The sequence below is a fragment of the Haliotis asinina genome, chromosome 7 (assembly GCF_037392515.1).
Source record: "Haliotis asinina isolate JCU_RB_2024 chromosome 7, JCU_Hal_asi_v2, whole genome shotgun sequence".
Lineage (NCBI taxonomy): Eukaryota > Metazoa > Mollusca > Gastropoda > Lepetellida > Haliotidae > Haliotis > Haliotis asinina.
Window position 1 is genome coordinate 7,964,789 of NC_090286.1, and position 27,500 is coordinate 7,992,288.

The following is a 27,500-nucleotide window of genomic DNA, read 5'->3' on the forward strand; positions in this document are numbered from 1 at the left end:
TGTATCAGACAACCCGGCCATAAACAGCATAGCCATTGATCTGCGCAACTGTGAACCGATGACATGTGTCAACCAAGTCAGCGAGCCTGACCTCACGATCCCGTTTGCCACTTACAACAAGCATAGCCACCTTTTGTGGCAAGCATGCATGGGTCTCTGACGACCTGTTCTACCCCGAATCTTCGAGGAACAGCTGGAAAACTATGAAATCCACTATGGGTGACCGCAAAAGTGATTCAATCCAATATGGTCAGTTGTGTTCAAATGTCTGGGCCCATTCTGTGCATTTCTTTGAGAAAATAAAATGATCCTTGTATATATGTGATACTTTAGTTGCTGGTCATGTGAAGTTATTGAGTATGCTTATACGCTCATTGGGCAATATTCCAGCAATAGCATGGCGGGCACACCAGAAATGAGCCTCACATTACACCTATATGGAGAATTGAACTTGGGTCTTCTACGTGACGAGGAAACCATTTAACCACTAGGCCACCCCACCAACCAACCAGACCGCCTCCATGGTGCAATTGTTAAAGCGTCCGCCCGGAGTGCGGAACATGGCAGGTTCAATCCCCAGAAGTGTCTGACCAAAAACGCTAAAATATGCTATACGTCATGGCCCCTGACTGGCGCTTGGCATGAATGGGCACAACCAAGACTGGCCAGATCGGAGTCAGTGTAATGTGTCTGAGTGGGGTATTCATGTTTACCTACGGCATAATATCTCAGTGAGCTAGTACTATAAAACCATCTGGTCTGGTCTGGTACAAGCAGCCACACATACACTGAATGCAGGTTGTCATATGAGCAAAATTTTATCAAGTACGGCTTTAGACTAGCATGATGGCACTGTAACAACTGATTTTCGGGCTTCTAATACCATTTCTTCGAGTGGCATTTTAGAAGTTGGGAAGCACAATATTCACAAATTTATGGATAGCAACATCTTTTGAGAGATGCGTTTCGATACCAATTCTGAACCAAGGGCCGTGGGTAGACCAGGGGAGCAGGGAAGAAATTGCCCCCTACAATCTTTTTCTCAGATTACTTTTTATGCATCAAAGTATTGACATAAGACTCTTTTTACGTTGATAATAACACACCCTTATAAGATCAGGTAACCATTGTCAAGCAGTAAAACGATGCAAGAATCTATATCGAGCGTCGCACTCACAAAATAGAGGAATGTTTAAGTTGTTATCCATACCTTTGTCAGTATTCTATTGTTACGAAAGTGGAATTATGCTTTATATTTTTGTACACATTAATTAATTGCAGGTACATATGTTCCCACGCCGTTTGGGATTGGAAAGAACGGCGTTAAAGATAAATATATTTAAAATTTAACAACATGTTAAGCTAATTTATTTGCTTTAACATACTTAATCCAGTACGTCTTTCCTTCTAGTACCATTCTGCCTTTATTTTGCTAGTTCAACCGCATCATGTATATCTTAGAGCTTCAGTTCCCTCTGTTATAACAGGGGTAATCTACAACTTATCGGAGTCTCCCTGGTTATAATGTTATGCTTACGAACATACACATATGGTGTTACACAGGTAAGCATTGTGAAAACAAACACTTCTGAATATTTTGCAAGAAAATTAAAAAATGCAAATACCCACTGTTACTTATATTTTGTTGATCGTTGATTGTAGTAACACTGTGTTTTCTTCTGTACGTCGTCACTCAAAACACATTTCCTTACTGTAATGAAACAGGGAAGAAGTACCTTAAGGATATTTCTTTCTTGAAAATATTTGGCACGATAATGGCTCTGACCCCAAGGATTCATCCATTGCATATTGTTGAGTTTCTTATAAAATCTGCAAACGAATCATGTCATAGTTAGATGGTTTGTTTTAAAATCAACCTATTTATTTGTTACATTGAAACACGACCTGAAAGATGTAAGTCGAAACAATCACGTGTTTAGCGGATGGCTCTTGGCCGTTTGAATTACCTCCCTTTTACCGGAAATGAATTCCAGCCAATCAAATCTTTGTTATCGATAGGATTTGAAAGCGGGAGTTTAAAGACCGATGTACCACGACAGGGATAACAAAATCTGTTTATTTTTATAAACGATAATGGCATCGTCGTCACAATATGCCGACGCGTATAAATTAAAGCCGGACGTATTGGATAAAAGGAAGGCGCGTCTTCAACGAAGATCAGTTGAGTGGAAAAATCTCCGTTTCGAAGAAGTTGGGAAACGAAGGAAAATTGATCTTGACAATTTGTCTCCTTTACAAGAGCAAGACCAAAACATCACGAATGTTTCAAAATCCTATGAAAACAAAACGCCTGTCAAGCCAACAAATGGTAGGTAGAATAAGTCAAGAGTGCACTCGATTGCCATGTTCTTTGTTACTTTACTGTCAGTGTGATTCCTTTGGTTCGGGTACGTTACTCAGCAACTATTTCTTCAGGAGCTCATCTTTTTGATCAAGTATTACTTTTAAATTTTAAGGATTGGACACTCCTTGGTTTTTAACTCCCCACCCAGGGATCCCCACAATCCCACCTTTCATGTAACTTTGTAAGTCAAGGTTGATCCTTTAAGTGAGGAGCAACTCAAAAGTGTGACACCTGTTCTCATACACCTCATATATTATAAAACTTGTTGCACCAGATCAAATCAGTGTTTAAATTAGTTTGACATTTCAACTACTGGTAAGACTACAGAATACAGGATAACTTCAGCCATCTTTGGAAGCATCCAAGTTTACCTTTGGTTAGGGTAAGTTTTAGAGGGTCTCGCTCCCCCATCCCAAATAATATTCATGAATTGACAATGACATTTACAAGAATTATTCACAAAACCTGACATTAGAATTACTAGAGGACCTCTGTCAGTCAGTGTCAGTCACCCTCACATGTGCTTACAATATATACTCACACACGTAAGAAAAGTTTTATCCAAACAGGAAACAAACTCGGAACCCTAAATTGATATGAGTTTTTGGCATATGGTAAAGCCTGATGGTGTTAATACTGTTAGTGTTATAAATAATATTTGTTTTGTTTTGATAGTCCCTAGTAAAAACACACCAAAAGAAGGAATCAACAAAATACACCATACCAACAAACATGTGGGTATCATGCACACTCTTCTGAAATCAAACATGCATGAACTGTCATCACCATTGGTGGACAGAAGATGTTTCCATCACTCTTTGTTCAACAATGCCTTGTTTAACTCAAATTTAAGGAAACCAGACTATCCTGTGTCTGGAAGGGGGTTGTCTGTCCAAAATGTTGTCTGCCATTTTGACATAAACATAACCGCTGTTTACCATCTCCGGTATTGAAACAATGCTACTCAGATCATAGATGACTTTTCTCAGAGAAGTCATCCAATGGCCACCACACCATGACAGTATGGGCACATTTCCGGTCAACACCAGCGAGATCTGTTCTTGTCAACCCCTTTTCCTTTCGAAAACTTAATAGTGCCATCAGTCTTGGTAGCCAATGAAATGTCCTCACCCAATTTTATTCTACCCTGTTTGTATTTGTTGTATTTAATATTGCAATATTACATTCATATATTATGTATACTTGACTTGCATTACTTCTGCATGCGAGCATAATTTGCAAAGTATTGCAATACCGAGTTGTCATCAATCCTCAGTGTTTTCAGTCGTAATCACAGTGTTATTTCTTTTTCAGAAAAATCAGAAAAGAAAAGCAAAGCAGATTTACTTAAACAACGTTTAATTCAATGGAAACTGGAAAAAGAACAGAAAAAGAAACTGGAAGCCCAAGAAAAAGCAAAAAGAAAGCAGTTCAAGGTCTCCTGCAATATACAACGCACAGACAAAAATTTGTTCAGGAAAGAAAAGGTAGGCCGACAGTAAACAAATAGTTCAGGTTGAACTTGATGTTGAGTAGCAGGTATCTATGGCATCACACTTTTCAATATATTTCTATTTCATTTGTGTTTGTATGTTTCAGACTACTTCCAAGACAACTAACATTAAGTCCAAAGACACGTCAACTTCAGGCAAGTCCAAGAGCTCAAGCATCACTAACTCAAGGACAGAGGCTCCAGTTTCAGCTCCACCGACTAAACAAGAAGCAGCTCCAACAACAAGACGTTCGACGAGGTCAAATGATGTTACTAATAAGAGTAAAACTGTTGCCACTAAGCATACCAAACCCAAACCAGCTCAACCAGTAAGTGTGATACTTTGTTTGACAAGCAGTTTTTGTTTGTTTTTTCTTTAGTCTTTTATAGCAATATTCTAGGTTTGATGTTGAGACTAGTAAATGATGATTCCTGGCCCTGGGATCATGGACAGGGATCATCATTGGAGGTGTGACAATACAGAAAATTCATGATATTATATGCGATATCTTGGACCAATATGTTTCGATTTTCATCATGATATGCTATATTTAGTTGTTTTCTTTAAAAACTTACATAATGATATCAAGTAACAGTGTAAATTTGGACATAAGCATCAATTTCTAATGAAAAGTAACAATTTTAACAACATATCACGATACAAAAAAAGTATCAATATATTTATCATCTGATAAAGTATCACGATTATTGATACTACGATATATCGTCACAGCTCTAGGAATCAATGTTGGGTGTGTCGTTGTGCCATCCCGAGCATCTGAGTTAAGTCACAGAATTTGCCCAACCTGTCAATACACTTGTCCAACTCCAAACCTACAATACAGATCCTGGCTGCACAATGTGATCTTTTGCACTAAGACTCTTGTAAGCTTATCTTAAAGTGTGACTTGCGATCACCTTGAGACAGATTTGTGCCACAAGACCCTGTCATGTTTTTAGTATAATTTGAACCATCTTCCTTCTATGCTTGTATAAAATCAGACTTGCAACAAAAACAATTTTAGTGAGTATATATTATTGTGCTTACTATTGATTTATGAAGAGACAGGTGGTGAATTTAAGATCGATGTCAAGCGTGTTGTACAAAGTTCATCATTATTTACGTTCACAGTAACTATGGGATGTTTTTAGACAAACATTTCATGAAGTTCACATTGACTATTTCTTTTGATAGTTGTGCATTGAATACTTATGATCTTCCGTTGCAAGGCCAGGATATTGCTTTGCGGTGTTAAAGTAAAACTCGTCTTAGTCATATGCTTTTACCATGTTTGCGTTAGAAAGACACTATCCATTCGGTTTGTTTAGTCGTTCTTTCTTGATATAATTTGATGTGTTTCTGTGCGTGTTTTTTTCAGGCTCCAGCACCACTTGTGCGTACAACCCGTCAGACAAGATCTTCAGCCAAACTGAAGGGTTCTCCAAAAGCCTCTACTCTTAACAGACCAACCTTTGCCAGTAGTCAGAGTGAGTATGGGAACATCCATTAATACTTGTTAAAGCTGTCAGGGTGGCCTCTTGAAAAGAAGAAACTGTTTTTCACTTAATTTCAGATCCATAAAAATTCATTTTATAACTATCTTCAGTAACCCAAACCTACCTAAGAGGCGACTAACGGGATCGGATGGTAAGGCTTGCTGACTTGGTTGGCACATGTCATTGCGTAGATCAATGCTCATGCTGTTGATCACCGTATTGTCTGGCCCAGGCTTGATAATCTACACGCTGTTGCCATATTATGGAACCGACTTAATTGGGCAGAGTCATTTGGGTGTAGGGGTGAAATGATACCCTTGTGCACTCATTATGAGTTTGCATATGACAGTACAGTGATTCATAGTGAGTGAGTTTAGTTTTACGCCGCACTCAGCAATATTACAGCTATATGGTGGCGGTCTGTAAATAATTGAGTCTGGAACAGACAATCCAGTGATCAACAACATTAGCATTGATCTGTGCAATTGGGAACCGATGACATGTGCCAACCAAGTCAGCAAGCCTGACCACCCAATCCCGTTAGTCGCCTCTTACGACAAGCATAGTTGCCTTTTATGGCAAGCATGGGTTGCTGAAGGCCTATTCTACCCCGTGACCTTCACGGGTCAATGAATCATAATATAATGATAATAACAAGGTCACTTATTCATAATAACAATAATGCTGAAATCCTTGCTCTAAGCACATTCAGCCTAATGGACATTATAACCCTGAATAACCCATGCAGCCTGTGAGGCAGGAAAAGGTTAATAATCTAATGACTTATCCCACTGGGTACCCATCTCAAGATGATACAACTGACAAAATCAATTTCTCATTCAATGACTCCATGATGTTTTTGTCTATGAGAGTTACATGCATGTTATATGTGAGAAAGGAAATATTTCTTAGACTCATAATTTATTATTTATTTGTATTATTCATTTTTTGTTGTTGTTGTGACAGAAAAAGCAACATCAGATGCTCCCCCAACACGGACTACTCGCGGCAAGAAGCTATCCCCTCAGTTCAACATTGACTTAGCCAAAGTGTCCACAGACCGAGGAGAGTCCTTTGCCCCCACTGATTTTGCCTTTGAGGCTCCAGAAAATGTTAAATCTTTCACCTTCAAGCCTCTGAGCCCTGCAAGTGCTATTAGCTTCCTTGACCCCCACCGAGATTTGACGTCGACATCCTTCTTCCTGGAACCACCTTCAGGCAGGTTAGACATTGCTTCATCATTTACATCTCGGTGTTCATGATGGTTTTTCAAAGTAATGGGACATTGGGTCCTGTAAGTTTCAGATGTTTGTCTGACCCACTGAAAATTCACAAGACCCACAGAATAAAGTTCAACAGACATTTCAGATTTGACATTTCTTATAATTGGCATTGAAATTATGAACATTATATGATAACAAACATAAGATTTCTAAACAGCAAACAAGTGTCACATGCCGCAAATAACTACTTCACACAAAGACATTGTTAAATATTCAGTCAGACACTTGGTGTTGGTGATTTCTATCTGACCACTGGTGAATGTGCCAGACTTGTCAGAGTATGAGACGCTATTCGTGAACACTGACATCTATATAGGGCATTCACCTTGTTCTGTCTGTTTTTGATTTCAATGGATGCTTGGTTTTCATTTCATTTCAAAATGAAGAAAGTATTTTGTGGGGCTCCAGATTACCTTTCAACATGGGGAGTATGTACGTCATATTTCTTCCGTAGTACTGGGAAAAAATAGAGTACTGAATGGAATTTAATGGCATGTAAGTAATCTCCTGTTTCATTTCACATATGCACCATAACATTGTTACTCCTGTGTAAACAGGTCAATAAAGCAATGCTATTTCAGATGAATACATCCATATATGATTTTAAGACAGTACACCATGGCTGTGGTACATATCAGCTACTCTTTCTGATTTTCTTCCTACCATATCGTCCATATTTTTTACACGTACATACGCCAATACAGCCCTTATCTGGAGCCCTGATTTTCAAATCTTAGCAATAGACTATTGACGGGTATTTTACTCAATATCACATTTACTGAAGTAATTACAAATCTGTGAGTACAAAAATTAATAGGAATCACTTTAAACCCAATAGGTCTATAATACCTTGCGTAGTTTAGTCAGTTAACTAAACTGGCTTGCATATGATTTGTCAATGCGCCCAAACTCTACAACAGCATTAGCCAATGGTATGCTTAGATTTAGAGGATATTATATGCATATTCATGTCATGCTATGGTAATGACATGAGTGCCTAAATGTTTGTATTTCCCAAGCAAGAGCAAGGGATATACTAATATATAGGAACGAGTGTCATACACATAATATGTTATGGGCACGAAAATAATATGCTGTTTATTACCATAGTCGTTAAATTGAGCAAAATAAATCCAAACCTACTTTCGAACATGGGCTGGCTACCCGCTGTCGCCACATGTACAACGCACATGTCACAGAAGAACCGTGATGTCATGACATTGTTCCTGACGTTACGTCACCATGACAAAGTGATATTTTGCTTTAGGGCATCGTATGGAAAATATGAACCCAGATACGTTTGCCCTTGTAGTTAATAAATACATATACCGTTGTAGCTGTAGCCACTGTCCGATGTTACATGTTGAGTATTTAGAAATGGCTACCAAATATTGGGCAGTATGACAATTGCTAAAAACAGTTAGTCTATTGAGAAGGATTTGTATTTACACATTTAGAAGAATTGTGGATAAGAAACTCTGTCTAAAAGCACTCAATTCCATTTACTAGTAGGAGTATACAAAATGCTAGTTACTCCTCAAAAAATGCAAACAGACATAGGAGTAAATACCCAAATGCTTGAAAAATTATCTGGAACTCTGGTCAATGTAACTCAGTTGCTGCCATGTTGGAGTTACGGATGTTGAGTAGTTTTATTAAGAACAGAGTTGTTTGATTATCATAATTGCTTCAGAAGGTGTGTAATGTCTCTGTATCTTGTGTATATTTGCCTGTGCAGATGCTCAACCCCCAAGTCCAGCAAAGAAGAAGAGGGAGCATCCAGCCAAGATGCTGATGAGGGAGAGACGCAACAAAAGACGCTGGGGGTCCACTCTTGTGAGTATACAGTGATTATCAGGAAACAGCAATGCAAACCCTGCTTCTTGACAACTGTACACATGGTGTCCTGGGTCAGACTGTGTTGAATAGGTTGTATAGTGTAGGGCTATTGGTTGCTGTAGTTATCAAGCTTGACTCCTAATGTTCTAGAAGTATCCTCCAAGCTCACACCATCCTCGATATCTCCAGGGTCTACGTTCCGAAAAGTCTCCACTATACCCTGGATGCATCTACGGCTCAGCCAGATAAATTTATTACCTCCCTTGGCTGGCTTTTTATCCAATCAGGTGCCTACGCTGGGAATTTGAGTGAACTAATCACAACTCACTTTCGCTTTTTAAATTCTCTAACCGATTAAACTTGGCAAACAAGCCATGCGTAGGTTCTCTGAAAGTATTAGATGGATTTCTTGCATATATTTTAAAAAAGGTTTCGGACCTATAAAGTTGCATGTATGATTTCCCCAAATTGTGAGTCGCACGGCAAGCAAACCTTCGCAGTTGCAACTGCTATCTTTGTTGACACTTGCAAATTTGGTTATAACGGGGACCACTCTGATTGGCTACTGTGAGAAAGCGGAGTCAGCAAAGGGAGCTAATAAAATTATCTGGCCGACCCGTAGATGCATCCAGGGTATAGTGGAGACTTTTCGGAACGTAGACCCTGGAGATATCGAGGATGAGCTCACACTGACTCACTCAGTATTCACCATCAGGGAATGGGTACCCGCTAGAATCAAATGTTAAAGACTATCTACAGCCTCATTAGAAGCTTGAGTTGTATGAACCCAGGGAGATGAAAACTGCATACATACCTACGTAATAGCATGAATTAATGTTTTGCAGTGCTATTATCGATACTGCTGGCATAGAATCCGGTGCTGTGGAACGGTAATGGGTATGCTATCATACTGGCATAGTAAATTACAAAGGACACATGTAAAGCTTGAAAAGTGTCCTGTAGCACACCTGAATGAAAATGCATTTCTTTCCCTGTAATTCTACAAAAAAAATTTTTTGCTGTTTTGTTTTCCAGCATCATCTGCTAGTGAATCAGATGAAGGCAGTACAACAACAGTGATGAGGACACCTCGAAGACAGACAAGGAGTCGATCCTCTAAGAGTTCAAATGCAGACTCGGATAGTGATGGAAAACAAGATGTGACTGCAGTGCAAATGACTCCTGTAGCAGAGAGAACAGGACAGGAGAAACCAGTCCAGATGGAGGTAACTGAGACATCATCTGCAGCAGCACCTCCAAAAACACCACGACGGTCAAGACGGTCATCGGTCAAGGGGGATGTGACTCAGGTTGATGCTAAACACACGTCTGGTACCACAGCAGATGAGGTGGCTTCACCACGGAAATCAAGAAGAATGTCGGTTCAGAAACAAGACAATGATGATGCAGAAGCTGACACTAAGGTGACAGAAGATGAGAATCAAATGCCACATAAAGCAACTCGGCGACGGTCTGTAAGGAGTGTGTCTGATTCAGATTCAGCTGTAGAGTCAGTTGATGCGGTCGAGAAGACAGGAACGCCACAGAAGACTAAAACTCCAAGAGGTTCGAGGAGAAGCCGGAGGAATTCATCGGAAACTTCTCTCATGGAGAAAATCCCGGAGCAGGGGTCATCCATGGATGTGATTAAAGAAGAGCAAGTAACAGACTCTGATGATGTTTTCACTGTAACTGTAACCGATGCAACGGAGTCGGCTCCGGACTCGACAAATCAGGAACAATCTACTTCGGACCCACAACCACCCAAGGATCACCAAGAAGTTTCCACGACATCCAAATCTACCCCTGTGAGAACACGGCGGTGTTCCCTGTCGGATGTGCAATGTTTCCGTGAACCAGGGTTGCCTATGTCTGCCCAAAAGAGTGGAAGGAAGAGGAGGAGGACGGAAGCATCTGACACTCCCAGCGAGGCACGGAGTCCAGAGGAGTGGTTAGTAATGACACACTTCTCTTTGGATATGCAACTGGGTAAAAAGAGAATACCTTAACAGCTGGCTGTGAAAAGTAACATACAGCCTTGACTACTGATGCACAATGCCATACAGAAAGTGGTCAGATGTGACCCTTGTTGTAGTTGGGATTACACTCTCTCAGCAAAGTCTAGATTCTAGTACTTTTGTTGGGTTGAATCCACAGGTGTGGAAGTGGCTGACGGGGTTAGGCGGCTGACTTTGTGTGTTGGGAATTAGGCGTCTGACTCTGATGGTGTGAGTTTGAATCCCTGATGAGACTCAACTGAACAAAAGTACATGGATATGTACTTTACTGAGAAAGCGTAATCCCCAATATAACATATGTCAAGATACTGGAAAGCGCAATCTCCAACAGGCGACATAACCTACAAGTTTCACTGATTTTTCAATTTAAAATTACTGTTTTATGTTCTGACATTACATTTATGTAAAATGCAAAGTAGCTTTGATCTTTGTATATGTCATCAACATGGTGTTGCAAATTTCCAAACACTTTAAGGACATGTTTTACCAACTTGCATTAATTTTATGGCACTAAAAAGTTACTGGATTCACATTGTTTTTAACTGCGGACAACTGCATTTTTCTTGCAGGGTTAAAATCTTGTCCACGAGTCCTATGATTGAGATGAGAAGACGAACCCCAAAAGCACCAAGACTCTCAGGTATAACTATTTTTCCACATTCCAACAAGCAGTTTCGCTACTGTTTTCCCACACAGATTCATATGGAATATTTTACTTTTGTCCATTTCTCTACAGGCTTCATGACTGCTTGAAGTGACCGTCATTTTAGCAATGTAATCACCTTTTTGAAAGGTCCCTGTATGCTTGTTATTACTGTTTCTACTCTTATGGACCTGATGAAATAAAGGAAGGTTTAATCTGCATTGTTTCAACTTGTACATTGATTGAAAGGTCCCAAAGGGGGAATTAATCAGCTTTTTATTGATATATGATAGTATATTTCTTACTGAAAAACTGTAATCCCAAATGCAACATGTTACATATCTTTGATAATTTGACTTGTAGCATGTTTTCTGTGACAGTTGTTCAACATGTTCAATGATGTAGATTACTAAATTGCCCTATATTATAATTTATATTGTTAAGACACCCCCACTCGTGACACTTGATGCTTAACTTTGGCCATTCCAGCGTACTAACTGTGATCTTTCTAATCTCTCTTACAGAAGACACTCTGTCTCAGCCCCTCAATTTTGATGATGTCCTAGACGTGCCCCCAATGGAGAATGGTCCCTCCACTAGTGTTATGGAAACGGATGAACCAGCTTCTTCAGGTACTGACTCTCACACTGGCACAGCTAAGGAATCAGAGACTGAGGGGCCTGCATTGGAAAAGACTGGCACCAGTGAGGAATCAAAGAGTCAAGGTAATTTTATCTTACCTCACACATAAATGTTGTTTTCTGATTGGCTGAGAGTCTTTTGGGCTCAGGGAACAAAAACAAACATTGGAGGGTACATCCATTCATGACCAGTGAAACATTTATATTGTGGACCAATGGGATGTAACATCATCACTAGGGTTTAACAGTTTTCTGAAGTAGGGAAGTGGTGTGGAGTTCTGCGATGTAAGATTTTATAATTACTTTTCCTAGTTGACCTTATTTTTTTATTAAATATACAGTAGTGATTTGGGTGCAGTGCCAATTAATGTGTTCCTAGACACACGATGGGTATTTTTACATGCATCCATCCTATACGTTCCACTTACTGGATGCCCATTTCTGATTACATTTAGCCCTTTCTTCAGCAACCCACTCTTGTCATAAGATGCAACAAAGAGGATTGGGTGGTTGGGTTTACTCACTTAGTTGATGAACGTCATGTCACAGTTGCGTAGATTGATGATGATGATGTCAGTCACGAGATTGTCTGGTTTAGATACGATTATTTACAGGCTGGAATGTTACTGGATGTGGTGTAAAACTAGATTCAGTCAGTCTCTGTTTCTGAAGGTAGTGATAAAACCCAGATAGGTCGGTGTTTGTTGTCAGAATCAGCTTGACAGATACAATAAAAATCTCCTCAGCTGTGACCCGATGTAGTAATTTCATTCCGTTTACGAATATTTACATACGGGTACATATGCATCCAAATATTCACCTGAGAAAACCTTTGATAAAATCTGTTTTGTTTATGACTTTAGTGATAAAATTTTATTTTAAATCAGCCACAGCGGCAGGTGCCTCTGCTGGAGTAGACCATGATGTTCTGTACTTTCGCAACCTGCTCACATCGGAGACAGCCCGGCTCAATGAGTACATCACGCTGTGGAATAAAACAAAGGAAGAAGAGGCAACAAACATTTCTGAAGAGGGTGAGCTTGTAAACAGACTTCTGTTAGAAAAGAATTTCGCCTAAGTTACGTTGATTACTCTGTGTTGAAGATTTTAACTTCAGCACGTAAGTCAGCAGATTTTGACATGGCTCTTCAAAACTGGAAGTCTCTTTTTTGAGAGTACATTTCCAAAATTGGTGAAAATGGGTCCAATGCCCAATTTGCTAATGATTACTTTATAAGTATATGTGTTACTTTAAAATGTGATATTATTTGGATTATTGCATGTAGCTCATTTGGCGTGTATTGCCCTGTGAAATGACTCATAAACCTCACCCAACCCCACTCTATCCCATCTTCACTCAGCAAGTACATAATGACATTGTGTAATTTCCTTCAAGATGTATACATGTTGAAATCTAACTCTATCACTGCTTCAGGGACAGTCCGGTAGCCTAGTAGTTAAAGCGTTCACTTCGCATGACGAAGTCAGGGCTTTGATTCCCAGCATGTGTAAAGTGTGTGAAACCCATTTCTGTTGTCCCAAGCCGTGATGTTGCTGGAATGTTACTATAAGCGGTGTAAAACTACTCATGCCCCTTCCATCTTCATCAGACTTCCTTATAAATATTAAAATGGAATTGTGAAACACTAAAATCTCCCTTGCGTGGTTGACCCTTCAAGTAAATTTTTGGGGAGTGGGTTAGCTACAAGGTTAGAGCATTCACTCGCCATACTGAAGACCGGATTCAATTTATCACGTGGGCACTGTGAGTGAAGCCATTTCTGGTGCCAACTGCTGTCATACTGCTGTCATGCCCCCGCAGTCAAATTGATGTGACATCGTATACACTGGCAGGTTGTTTGACTATGTGCTATGTCTGCAGTTGAGGGTCAGATCCGAACCACTGTTGGCCAGGCTCAGCTTCTCATTGACCAGCGGTTCAAACAGTTCCGGGGTCTTGTGGACAACTGTGAGTTCAAGACTGGAGAGAAGGAGACGACATGTACCGACCTGCAGGGCTTCTGGGATATGATATACTTCCAGGTATGTGTAGCTTAGAGGATTCTATTTTCTGAACATTTCATGTTATTGGGTCATGGGGCTTCAGGGGTTCAAAAATCCCATCACCTGACACCCAGGACAAGTCAGTTTTCAGTTCGAGCAATCAAATAATGGTAACTTGCTTGTTCGTGGACTACTAGATAATTTCAACTTATGGTTTCAAACTGCTAATAAACTTACACTTCATTTCAAATCTTCTCATACTGTAGCTATTACATTTCACAATAATAGTAATTTAGAGCTGTTGTTCTTTGAAATTTATCACTCTTCGATAAAAAGTCCAGTAAACCTTAACATCAAACATTGTGTCATGAAATCAGGGCAAGTGGAATATTAGTCAGGACAAATAACTTTCTTGAAGTCACTTGCCCTGTGGCAAGTCACTTATGAAAAAGATTTGAACCCCTGCGGGCTTATTGAAAACTTGTTTGCTGGTCAACATGTTGGATATCTTGTAGGGATTTACCTCAAGTCCTGAATTTTAGAGTCCCTGGGTCTGAAACTTTTTAAGGGTCTGGGCAACAAAATGGGGGTGACAGATGCTTAAATATTATTATAATAGTTATTGTATTGTGTATTGTGTATCATGATCATCACTTTAATTAAACTGCATATGATACCATAACCCAGCTTGAAGCAAATTCAGTGATAACTTACTCAGTTACTGTTACATACGTGGAATTTTTTTAAAACAGTATTTAAGACTTTTTCTGTGTCCCTGTGGATGAACTAATAAATTTTGTTGCATCCATTGTCAAGTTTTAAGCGTGTAGGATGCAAGAGGTCACGTCCTGTAAATTGCTGTCTTGCAAAAATGCTTTGCTTCTGGTTTCACAAGCAAGAAACATTACATGCTGGATGGTATGTTATATATCATGCAAAAAATGTTTAGTTTTGTTTTAAATCAGAAAAGAAATTCTGTCTTATAAAAAGTTTGGTGAGGTAACTTTGTGGTTTAAGTGTTCAGCCAGAAATGGGCTTCACACACTGTACGCATGTGGGGAACCAAACCCAGGTCTTCAGTGTAATGAGTGAACACTTTAACCATGAGGCTACCCTACTATCACATTGAAGACTAAAGGCCTGGCTGTTTTCCTACATGGATATAAGGTTTAAAGCTAATTTCTAGTGTATCTTCCCTTAAATTGCTGATATTGATAGAAGCACTGTAAAATCATGTTCCCATTAACAAACAAATCTGTCTCAAGTCCCACATGAGTGGAATGTGTGAAGCCCATTTCTGATGTCCCTCGCCATGATTTTGCTGGAATATTGTTAAAAGAAGTGTAAAAATAAACTTACTCATTTACTGCATCTCAAGAGAACACTGTTAGAACTTCTCTCAGTCTGTTCGAAGACCACAAATGGTAAAACAAAGCATACTTTGTCTCTGTGCTGGTTTCATTACTTCAAAGATGGTAACCTTGTACAGCTGAACATTCTGACAATATGGTTTTGGGAAGCCTCTATCTGCATCTTTCTGATAGCATGTTCTTGCTTCAGTTTTGATTATCTCTTTTCATTTTTTCTATCTTTTTATTTTGATGTGTGCTTTTAACAGATTTACCACAAGCAATCACAGCTAACTGTTTGGTACTGTTGGTCAAGTTATACACAAGTGATTTCCCATGCACAACAGAGTAAAGGATATCTGTGGTTTTGGCAATACATACACAATGTCCGTGACATGTTAGTTTTTGTTGTTTTTTCTTGTTTTTTTTTTCACATTAATCTCCCTTCCAAACAGCCTGCACAAATTACAGTGTATAGTCAAGAATGATATTGCACTCTCTCCTGTCATATGGACAGGTACTAACTAATGTAGATTCAGGTTCCTATTACCAAGCATACCCTTCTTTGACAGGTTGAAGATGTGGATAAGAAGTTTGATGACCTGAAAACTCTACAAGCCAATAACTGGCAGGAAGTTAAGAAAGCTGTGCCAGTGAAAAAGGTTGTCAAGGTAAGGGTTAATATCAGTCGTTCACGGGTCACCAGGGGGGCATGGGTTGATATACCCTCGATGTTTGTTTATGTTCCCTGAGCCCTTCGGGAACATTGACCATGGGTGATCGAGTGACCAGTGAACAACATTTTTATCTTATCAAACACTCATTGTTAATTTTGCTGCATGAGTATACTACAGGATCAGACACATAGCCAACCTGTGTGAATCAAACGATTTAATCTTGCGTCTTGCTGTTCTTCCCATAGATATTGTCTTAGTAAAGTCGAAGCTGAGTGATTCCCCTTAATATTCGCAGGGACTGCATTCGAACCTCTTGTCAAAATTTGTTTATTGGAATGTGAGGCAAATGTTATTCAGTGGTAATCGAGATACAGAGAACCTCACCCAAGTGTCTACTGATATCAACTGTATCAACACAACACAAATTGTTTTACCTTTATCAACAAGTTTTGATATAATTGATATCAGTAGACACGAGGGTGAGATTCTATTTATTCATCCAAAATCATTCTTCATTAGTTTTAAATGAAAAATGTACATCGCTGAACATCGCACTGGCATTAGATTTGCAGTGCAACAAAGTTCATGACGTCATAGCATTGTAAGGGCACTGTGCAAAATCTACCGCCAAAGTGATATCTCCTAGGGGATATTTAGGAGATAAACGTACTGTGTTGGAAAATCAGAGGTATATAACGTGATTATGTACCTCTGAATGACTTTGATTATCCAATCACAATCCAGTAGTTACTGAAGTCATGGTAGAATGTCTGATCTCACACAAGTGATATCTCCTGTGGAACACAGTTTTGAAGAGTGCTTAGCCAATCAGTACATGACGTGTATGTGTGAGGTAAGATAAGGTTGAATGTACACCAGGGTCTAGATTCTCGAAGCTCTCTTAGCGCTAAGGTAGTAAGTGCCATACATTAACATTAACTTACGACTATCTTAGCGCTAAGAGGGCTTAGAAAATCTAGGCCCAGGTCAATACACTGTTTCATACTGGGTGTTTAAATCACCTTGATGTTTGGCCGTCTTGGTTTAAGGAGGTCTCACATATACATTGCAAATCTGCTTGTTTGGACCCTATGTATAGAAAAACCTTACCCTGTGGATAATATTAGCGTGTAACAAAAGAAATCCCAGAAAAATGCTGCCTTGTTTCAATTCCTAACAAAAATGCACAATCCAAACAAATGTGTCTTGTAAAATGGTGACAACGGTTCACGATGGTTATCATTTGAGTAATCAGTCTGCAGCCAACATTTGAAGGGCAGGGGGCCATTTTCAAACTGCTTAAGGTCACATGCAACGTAAAACATAACTTTGCAGATTGTGATACCTTTCGGTAGGCACTTACCAAAACAAATCATCAAAAATGCCAATTCAACCTATAAAGTTGAAAAAAGTGCGATGAAAAAAAAAGCCCATGAAATCGGAGTTCAAACGATTCACTGAATTCCCCCCCAGCGCTGGGGGAAAAAGTGGTTAAAACAGCTATTCTGCGCTGCGCCCATAACACATGCACAGTGAAAGGGTTCATGGAACTTGAAACAGCATCATGCCCAGAGAATTAGGTTGTGAGCAGTAGTCTAATCTTGGTTGTGTACTCAAACAAGTAAATAATCTACTCATTGCATAAAAAAACTTGTTGATTGTTGTAAGAAGCCTCTGCCACAGAGAAATCTCAATTTCTAGTTTATTGACACCTGACTGCCTGTCTGCTAAAGACAGTATGCAATACCCAGCTTCAATCATTGACCACATGCAATTTGCACTTAACACCTATCAGGCTATAAACAAAATAGGTTGATTTATGACACCCGAGTCTTGTCTCTGCCACATTATGTAATTAGCAGGTGTGATAATTGTACACATGACATGTATTTATGTCTATGGGTTGCAAACAAACTAGACCCATTTTTCTCGGATGGCTGGATCTGACGGAAACTGGTGCAAACACTTGTCAGTTTCAAGTCCTGCTTGTACGATTGACAGTTTCCAGTCACGCAGTAGTTCACCATCTCTACTGAGATGATTTTTGATTGGATCAAACGCAAATTCAGAGAACATGTATTTACAAAACCCAACATCTCTATATACATTCTTTATGGATAACAACTTCTAGTGTATATGTTTTTGTTTGACAACGGTATATGAATCCATACTGAAACGATGCATCAAGTACAATAAAAGAAGTTGTTATCCATAAAGAATCTCACTTTCTTTTGACTCGCCATACTTCTAAAATGCCCATCAAACAGATCATCTTTCTGTACACACAATGAACCCTCAGCGTATCAGCAAATGAACCAGCTAATTGGAAGCCGTTGTTACACTTGAGTGCACACCCACCCGCTATGACTGGGTTCGGTCTCCTGGGGGATTTGTTTCGAGGGAAGTAAGCCCAAGTACAAACTATTGCAATTTTGAATCGCTATTGTACGCTTATAATTTTGTTTGTGTTTTTTAACAAGCAGCAATGTATATTATATGTCATGATTTAGTGATAATTGTGTATTAATTATGTTTAATTATTTTTTGGTTGCATGTGACCTTTAAGGATGATAATGTCAACAGTGATGGTGATTATTCAATTAAAATTTTGAGGAAGTGGACGATAATGACACATCGTATGGATGACGACTACCTTTATTCAGGAAGTGCAGTGTTTCAATAGAGTTTTGCATCCAAATGTTGCACTTACAAACTATCAAGATTTTTGCTTAAAATTGGTCGATTATAGCACTTCCAAACTTAAAAAATATGCCATTTTGTGTTTCATTAAGTCACTAGAAGAGTCACAAGGACGTTGAAAGTGTGACCTGATCATGTCAGACAAGAATGGGAAACTTGTCCATTGCAATTTGTGTGAAACACAGGTGAAGTTTGGTTAAATCAGAACATTGATTGTTTCCCCAGAAAAAGACGTCTGCTCCATTGAAACCCAAGGCAGGTGGTCCATCCAAGTTTGCTGCCTTCAGGGCTCAGATGAAAAAGCAGAAGGAAGAGGAGGCGAAGTCATCAGCTGCAGCGGCAGCTTCTCCAGCAGAGTCTGTGAAGGTCATCGACTTCGGTTTCTTCACTGTGACGAGTCCTGTCAAGAGCCCAGCCAAACACTGTGAAGGTACATTCTGCCTTGGAAAGAAATATTGCTTGCCCAGAGTTGAACATTGAATTACCATCAAGGGGTCCTCCTCAAAATTTAAGTGCTCTCACATTAAGCTGACATATAACTGGAATACAAGGCCACATTTTACTGTGTCACTCACTCTGTAAGTCACTCTCTCAGTAAGGCACTCAGGTAGTCAATCAATTTCACAGTACATCTCTCAGTAAGTCACTCAGGTAGTCAATCAATTTCACAGTACATCTCTCAGTAAGGCACTCAGGTAGTCAGTCAATTTCACAGTACATCTCTCAGTAAGGCACTCGGGTAGTCAATCAATTTCACAGTACATCTCTCAGTAAGTCACTCAGGTAGTCAATCAATTTCACAGTACATCTCTCAGTAAGGCACTCAGGTAGTCAGTCAATTTCACAGTACATCTCTCAGTAAGGCACTCGGGTAGTCAATCAATTTCACAGTACATCTCTCAGTAAGGCACTCAAGTAGTCAATCAATTTCACAGTACATCTCTCACTAAGGCACTCAGGTAGTCAATCAATTTCACAGTACATCTCTCAGTAAGGCACTCGGGTAGTCAATCAATTTCACAGTACATCTCTCAGTAAGGCACTCGGGCAGTCAATCAATTTCACAGTACATCTCTCAGTAAGTCACTCAGGTAGTCAATCAATTTCATAGTACATCTCTCAGTAAGTCACTCAGGTAGTCAATCAATCAGTCACTCAGTCAGTTAGTTTCACAGTAAATCTCTCAGTAAGTCACTCGGGTAGTCAATCAATTTCACAGTACATCTCTCAGTAAGGCACTCAAGTAGTCAATCAATTTCACAGTACAACTCTCACTAAGGCACTCAGGTAGTCAATCAATTTCACAGTACATCTCTCAGTAAGGCACTCGGGTAGTCAATCAATTTCACAGTACATCTCTCAGTAAGGCACTCGGACAGTCAATCAATTTCACAGTACATCTCTCAGTAAGGCACTCAGGTAGTCAATCAATTTCATAGTACATCTCTCAGTAAGTCACTCAGGTAGTCAATCAATCAGTCACTCAGTCAGTTAGTTTCACAGTAAATCTCTCAGTAAGTCACTCAGGCAGTCAATCAGTCACTCATTAAGTCACCGGGAGAGTCAATCAGTCTCTCAGTAAATCATTCAGTAAGTCATTTAGGCAGTCAATCATTCACTCAGCAAGCCAGGCAATCAATTAGTGAATCAGTAAATCATGCAAGTAGTTAATCACTCCCTAAGATAATACTAATGCTGTTTTGTGTTTCATGATTGCATCAGCTGGCTCTCCTGCTAAAGAAAAGACTCAAGAAGAGTCAGCAACCAAACCAACAAGCAGCGACGTAGCTGCCACCCTCATTACCAAGACTCCACGGAGGAAGAGTTATGTGCCGGCAGTTCCCAGCCCTCTCCTATGTGACATCACCCCCAAGCCCAAGCCTAAGCCAAGACGTAGCCTGGTTACCCCACTAAAGAAGGAAGACCCAAGTGTCCCTCTGTCCCCGATGGGCGTGTTCACCCCTCCCCATGCAGCCTCCCCGGTGCGAGCTGATTCTAATGCCACACCTAAACGGTAAGCTGCAAGTCATGAGGATACAGGCATAAAAGTTACCATTTTGAGTCTAAAATTAAGAATTAAGAGTCCTTCCACAAATTACAGTGTGTGTCAATTATACGCCATAATTTACATGCATCAAACCATAAATGCAAGTGAAGCAAGCCTTCATTTCTTAAAACTAAGCACAGAATTTCTTGTCATGGAAAGTGAGGTGTCATTTTCAAAGACAGAATTGACTTACCTTAGTGTCTTTACCGTTTGCTGTAAAAATGTTGGTTTTTTTTGTTTTGTTTTTGTTTTTTTTTCTGAAATGATCATTGATTCTAGTAATACTTTCACGATGCTAAAAACATTTGCAGAAGACATCGAAAGACCTGCTTTGATTCCTCACGAGTGCAGTGGGTGAAGCCCTTTTCTGTTGTTGCCCACCATGATATTTCCGAAGTATTGCTGCTAGAACTGTGTAAAACCATACTCATTCACTTCTTATGCAAAGTTCACCTTATGTTATAGGAGAAGCATAAGATTGAGGAAGTCCTTGTCACTAACCCCAGTCAGTGACCAACCCACGATAGCTGAAGAGACCCCTGGCCTTGACCCTCGCTTCCTGCAGCCATCAGGTCAACCTGAGGCTGATCCTCACAACACGTCTGACCTGGCCAGGTTCCTGGAGCAGACAACCACACCGCCTAAAGGCGACACTGACAGTCACGACTCCTCGTTCTCCAAGTTTTTCCAGCCTTCAACAAGTAAGTCAGCAGGGTTTCACATGGCTCTTCAAAAGTGGGAGTCCTCTTTTGGGGGTTTTAGGTTTTTTTCTTTTTTTTTTCCAAAATTGTTAAAAACATTAGTCCATTTCACAATTTGGTAATGATTACTTTGCAGCTATATGTGTTACTTTAAAATTTGATATTGTGTCATCAAACCACACAACTCTGCACAGAGTGTTACTATTAGTACTGCACAAGCAATGTCAACCTTAGCGCTGTTGGATTTCTTGACTGTTTCTTGATTTCTAGTAAGCCAATCACAGGGAAGATAATAAATTAGAATGGTTTTCAAGCTGTATCATAAGCAGTAGTGGAAATACTTCGGCTGTAACATGTCAGTTGACAAGAAATCTATATATGTACGATAACCAATACATTAGTCAACATAATTCATAGTACATATATATCATTGCAAACACTTTCCAAGATAAATTGATATTGTGTGTGTATAACGATGCTCAGGATGTTACTTTCAGAATATTTCATCAAATCTTTGTGTACAATACGCAGGAATGACATGTCCCGTAAACCCTGAATCAAGCTTTTTGATGTGTCATTTCCAACATTACAAGGTGGCACATACTTATCTGAATGCATAATGTGCCGCCATCTTTACGTCGCAATTGATTGCTATTAAAATTTCGGGGCCGGGAAGGTCAGTTTAGGTAATTATCGTTCAGTAACCCATGCTTCTTGTAAGAGGTCATGAGGATTGGGTGTTCATGCTTGCTGACTTGGTTGACACATGTTCCAGTTATGCAGATTGATGCTTATGCTGTTGGTCATTGGATTTTGTGGTCCAGGCTCGATTATTTACACACTGCTGCCATAGAGCTGTACTATTGCTATGTGAGACGTTAAAGTAAACTCGATCACTCTAAAATTTCGGAATGATGACACAGAAAGAATGACGTATTTTGAAAATGGTTGACATCAGTCTCCATACTTTAGATGGTGGTTGTGGTCAGTGCATATCTTCAAAGGGTAACTGAAAGGAATAAATGAATTTGAATGTCAAAGGGTGAATGAATTTCATTGTAACTGATGTCAGTATAAATAGTTGTCATAGCTGTAGCACATGAGTAGAATATTTATGGGATGTATCAGACAAGATGGTTTATATTAGCTTGTGGATTACTGTGTATTTAGGATCTACACAAAGAGAAGGTAAAAGATCTGTGCTGAAGAAGTTACCATCCACTCAGCGGCGACGATCACGGCGTAGCGTCCAGTTTGCAATGTCTCCTGGTAGCTCCCCGGTCTCAAATACCAAACTGCCCTCCACACCATACAATCGAGATACATTGGGTGAGTAGTAGCAACGTAGCTGGACATGTCCGCTGACATATATCCTTGATAATCTCCAGGGTATACGTTCCGATAATGCATCTACATCTTTACCCAATAGTGTTGTTACCTCCCTTTTTTTGGCTCCTCATCTCAGAGATGCCAATCAGCTAGGCCACCATTAGACACAGATACAACCGAGCTTGCTGGTGTCCACAAAGGTAGCTGTCACACCTGCGAAGGTTTGTTCGCATTGCGGCTCAAGTTTACAAATTGACAGGTCCAAACTTATATGCAAGAAATATATGCAAGAACTCCTAGTACAGAGTACCAAGTTTAATCAGATAATTTAATAAGTGAAAGTGAGTTGGTATGTTCAAGACACCTGATTGGATAAAAGCCTGCCAAGGGAGGTAATAAATTCATCAGGTAGCCATAGAATGATAGATGCATTCAGGGTATAATGGAGATTTATCACACATATAACGTGGAGATTGTTGAGGATGCTTACATATAGCAGGTGGAGTAGCCTTGTGGTAAAAGCATTCTGCTGTCATGCCCAAGACATGCTTTGAGTCTCCAAATGGGTACATAGTATGAAGCCCATGTCTGATGATAGAAAATGAACCTGTTTTGAAGACTGGATTGACATGTTCCATTGCAATACCATGCTTTTCTTGGGGAGAAAGAAATGAAATATGTCTTGAGTTGTACAGCCACTTGTTCGAAAATGGTTAGACCCAGATTTGTTATTGCCACATGACCAGTGCACAAATAAAATTTGTCGCAGAATAATTTTTTTCTGATAGAGTATGTTGCTAGATTTCATCAAGTGACATTGGGCAGTGGGGTAGCCATGTGGTTAAAGTATTCAATTGTCATGCTGAAGACACGCGTTCAATTCCCACATGAGTACAATGTGTGAAGCCCATATCTGGTGTCCCCAGCTGTGCTATTGCAGGGAAACTGCTGAAAAGTAAAAGCGGTGTAGAACTACATAAAACTAGGTTTGATTGACTGTTATGTATCATGTCTTCAACATTCTAAAACACACATTTTGAAATATCGGAAAGGTTTTTATAACGATTCCCTATTACGTAATATCGTTTAACACGACCTTACAATTTCAATTTCGTTACTTATTTGTGGTCAAGGTTTATGAAAAAATACATAAAGTATTTGGAATGTTGAATAGTCATACATGATGACTGCATAAAGTGATCTTGTTGCCAGTCCCCAGGTCACGTTTGAGTCATGGGGAATACCTTTTCACGCCCCCGAAGGAGGAAACGGAGCCTTCAGCTGGCAGTACCCCAACACAGCAAGGGAGACCGGTATGTTCAATTATCACTTTGGGATCAGGGCCTAGATTTTCAAAGCTCTCTTAGAACTGAGACAGTCGTACATTAATGTTAATGTATGACACTTTTGACAATCTTAGCGCTAAGAGAGCTTTGATAAGCTAGACCCAGGAGTCCGTAATTGTCAAATATGGGACAATTTGTTGTGCAAAGGTATGTTTTTTTCTATGCAGGAAAGCGATGACTCGGTTCGAATACAGGTTTGCCTGTACTTTGCTGAGTACCTGAAAATAGTGAGACGAATATGTGTTACGGTATTACTGAGCAGATACTCCATGATGTCCATACAGAAAGACTTGCTCAAAAGCATAGACATTCTTATACAGAATATGAATCTGTAGGATGTTTTTGTCCATAGTCATGGCAGACACGATCAGCTTTCTAGTGATGTATAACATGAAAAAGTTGGTCTCTGGCGTTATGTTTGAAAGTTGTGTTTTTTTAATGTTCTTTACAAACAATTTTCATGTTATTGCCTACGAGGGCGAACCAATCAGGCATCATATTTTTCATACAATGCCTTAGGGCAAAATGTCACTTTGTCATAGTGATGTGATGTCATGAAAAATGCCATGACGTCACGGTTCTTCTTTGATGTTGTGTTCTACATGTGGCGATGATGGGTAGTCAGCCTATGTTTGAAAGTAGATTTGGGTTTATTTTGTTCAATTAACGACTTAGGTAATAAACAGAATATTATATTTGTGCCCATAACATACTATGCTTATGACACTTGTGCCTAAATATTGGTTCAGAAGAAAATCCAATTCTCAGATTTGACATTTTCAAGTGAAAATTGTCAGTTTAAGTTCTGTGCCTGGCCTTCATTCTTCACTACACAAAATAAAACTCTTGTTTCAGCGGCCAAGTCTTCTTTTCACCCCAGCCCCTCAAGACAGTGTAGCTGTGAGTGCTGATAATCTGATGGTGTTCACGCCCTGAATTCATCAACCATTTTGTCTACCCAGCTACACATATGTTCAAAGTGCAAGATGACCCAATCACTGCTCGGTCCTAGGGATGCCACGAAACATAAGTTTCATGAATCAAGACGTAACCCCAATACCCATGTCACGAATCAAAAGGCATCATGATGCCTACTTTCATGGCATCATTGTGTAAAGTTACTTTCATTTTGAACATTAATAGTTAAACATTTTTTATTCTCAGAGGTTAAAGAGTTCTAATTTCCCATCTTTATGCATAAGAAATGATCATGGTACAATGCATAAAAAAACATGATACAATTGCTAAATGTAAATGATTCATAGGCATATTTAAACCAATACTTTCAAAGCTAAATATCGATACAGTTTTGAATGTATGGATAATTGTATAGTCTTAGAAAAAGTATCGATGTATTGATGTATTGATGTATCGTGGCATCCCTACTCAATCCACTATGTAAAGTACAGAGATTTTAGATGCAAGTATTTTAGATTGCTTTGGGTTTTAGTTGTTAAAAGCAAGAATGGAACAGTATGGTGATATTTTTATACGCAAGAAGTTGTACGTAGTTTTGTAACTCGCAGATCATAATTTTGTTTATATTTGGTGCCAAAATGGCTTGTGGAGCCTTAGTTTGAGTCAGAAGTGCTGATAGATTTGGAATTGATGAAGAATGGTTTAGCGTTTTCATGAATTAAGAATATTGTAAGATTTTTGTAATGCCTTAAAGCTCCTTATCAGTATGTATCAGTATCAGACACGTAGGTATGTGATGTATTGTGACTGTATTGTGATCTGTACCTGTTTTCTAAAGTGATCTTAGCACTAAGACAATCATAAGTAACAGTACAGAAAGACATACTGCTAAGATCTCTTCTGTGTCAGTTCCCTTGGTCCAATTCACTAAGATATCTCAGCAATAATCATAATCATAAGTAACAGGGCAGACAGACACAGTGCTAAGATCTCTTTGTTGTCAGGTCCCTGGGTCCAGTTCACAAAGTGACCTTAGCACAATCATAACTCAAGTGGGAGACAGATCCCATTGTCCCGGGGTCCAATTCACAGGACTGTCTCAGCATTAAGACAGTCTCAGAGAAAAGAAGCTTTGTCAGACTGGGCCCACTTTCAGATAGCAGTTGTAGTGTGAAGATCCATCATTCTCATCTCAGAGTCTCAGACCTGAGACTGCTTTGTCAGACTGGATACTCGGTCCAATTAATGTGATGATCTTGAATGATGATTCTGACCGTCAGAGCTGAGTCCCAGAACCCAGCTGGTCCATTACTCAAGATGACAAGATTATTAACTACATATCTCTGTGAAAGTGTGAATTAGGATGGTGATAGCAGCAAGACTTTGTGCACAGATCTTGTATATACAGTAAGTGATCACTTTTGTACAGAACACTCATATGAAACTAAAAACTCTGTCACTAAGATATGTAAATAAATGTGATATGTAAGACAACCAGAATACTTATAGCACTATTGTGGTTTAAGACAGGGCCTGTGTCAAATGTTTTCAACTGTTGTATAAGACAGTGGCAGAATCCACCAATTCAAATTCTGAATGACATAAGTGAAAAGCAAACTAGGAGGTTAATCTGTTAACAGTTTAAACCGTTTGCATGATTTTGATTATTGAATCAAGAGGCCACTTTTTTCTGCAGTTTTTGGAACTGCCATGGTAGTTTTTTTTGTTTTTTTTTAATGTCAGTGTTTTGTATTAGGACACTTGTCAAATCTATTAATATCCTGTCGTCAACATCAGCATGTTATTTCCTTCTATTTCTGTTTCTCCCTTGCTATCTTTCTGTACTGCTGTAAAAAGTCTTCAAATGAAATAAGAGATGGTCTCTGGCACAGTCTTGTATTCATGGGTGTTACGATGAATTACACATTATTCCAGTTTTATGTTAGCGGCTTCTTGAAAGGTGTGTGAATCATTTCACCAGTGCTCATGCTTTACCCTCTAAGTGACATTCCACCAAGTCAAGAACTTTGCAGAATGGCTTGTTACGATTCTCTCAACTTTCTTTGGTCATTGCAAAGGTTTTGTGTTTTGCCAAGTCTGTCTACATTTTCAGTCATGCTTGAAGACTTTCTAGCCCATCTCCGTATTTACTAACCTTCATTCAAGATAGGCGTAATGTTAAAGATAACGGTTGATTCATGGGCTACATAAAATCATCATCAAATATTTTTATCAATCATCCAGTTAATCTGATGTAATCATAGCTTATTTTCTTAATATTGTGCATGATTGATTGTTTCATGATTTTCTTACTCAAGAGATTTGGAACCTATTTAACTACATTACATTCATTTGTTTTTATACATCCAGGACAGACTGAATATTTACATGTACAGAGAATATCAAATAAATATGCTAAGTCTTGGAGGATTTGTTGTTTTTTTTGTTGTGAGGAGGTAGAGGTGGTCAGTTACGCAGGGGCACAGAGGACTTGGTAGACTTGTCATTTGTAATTGTGTCAAAATACCATGATCAGTGTCTTGAAACATTTGCACCTTCAATCGGCTTGCTGGAATGCCACAAGTAGTTTGGCTAAATAAAAAGTGAAATGTTTCTTGGGCATCAGTGCATCACTTTTATTTGTGTGTGTA

General features: G+C 39.3%; 3 protein-coding genes across 4 annotated transcripts in view; 2 read left to right on the plus strand and 1 right to left on the minus strand.

Moving 5' to 3' along the window:
- The window catches only part of LOC137291831 (very long chain fatty acid elongase 4-like), a 139,706-nt gene that overhangs the window by 46,217 nt on the left and 65,989 nt on the right, over positions 1-27,500 (minus strand). The window lies entirely within an intron of this gene.
- Positions 1-27,500, plus strand: part of LOC137291830 (transmembrane protein 53-like) — a 163,325-nt gene that overhangs the window by 10,968 nt on the left and 124,857 nt on the right. The window lies entirely within an intron of this gene.
- On the plus strand, positions 1,982-27,274 carry LOC137291828 (serine-rich adhesin for platelets-like). Of its 2 annotated transcripts, none has more exons than XM_067823364.1 (18): positions 1,982-2,329; positions 3,680-3,852; positions 3,965-4,186; positions 5,237-5,345; positions 6,321-6,576; positions 8,376-8,473; positions 9,512-10,427; positions 11,064-11,134; positions 11,662-11,862; positions 12,666-12,812; positions 13,661-13,821; positions 15,704-15,802; positions 18,734-18,938; positions 20,231-20,522; positions 21,021-21,256; positions 22,427-22,585; positions 23,798-23,898; positions 24,787-27,274. In XM_067823364.1, exons 1-18 carry the CDS (start codon positions 2,095-2,097, stop codon positions 24,865-24,867), a joined length of 3,762 nt encoding a protein of 1,253 aa, XP_067679465.1. In that variant the 5' UTR covers positions 1,982-2,094; the 3' UTR covers positions 24,868-27,274. The 2 variants fall into 2 exon arrangements, with proteins under 2 accessions (XP_067679465.1, XP_067679466.1); XM_067823365.1 differs by having other exon boundaries at positions 2,018-2,329; positions 3,689-3,852.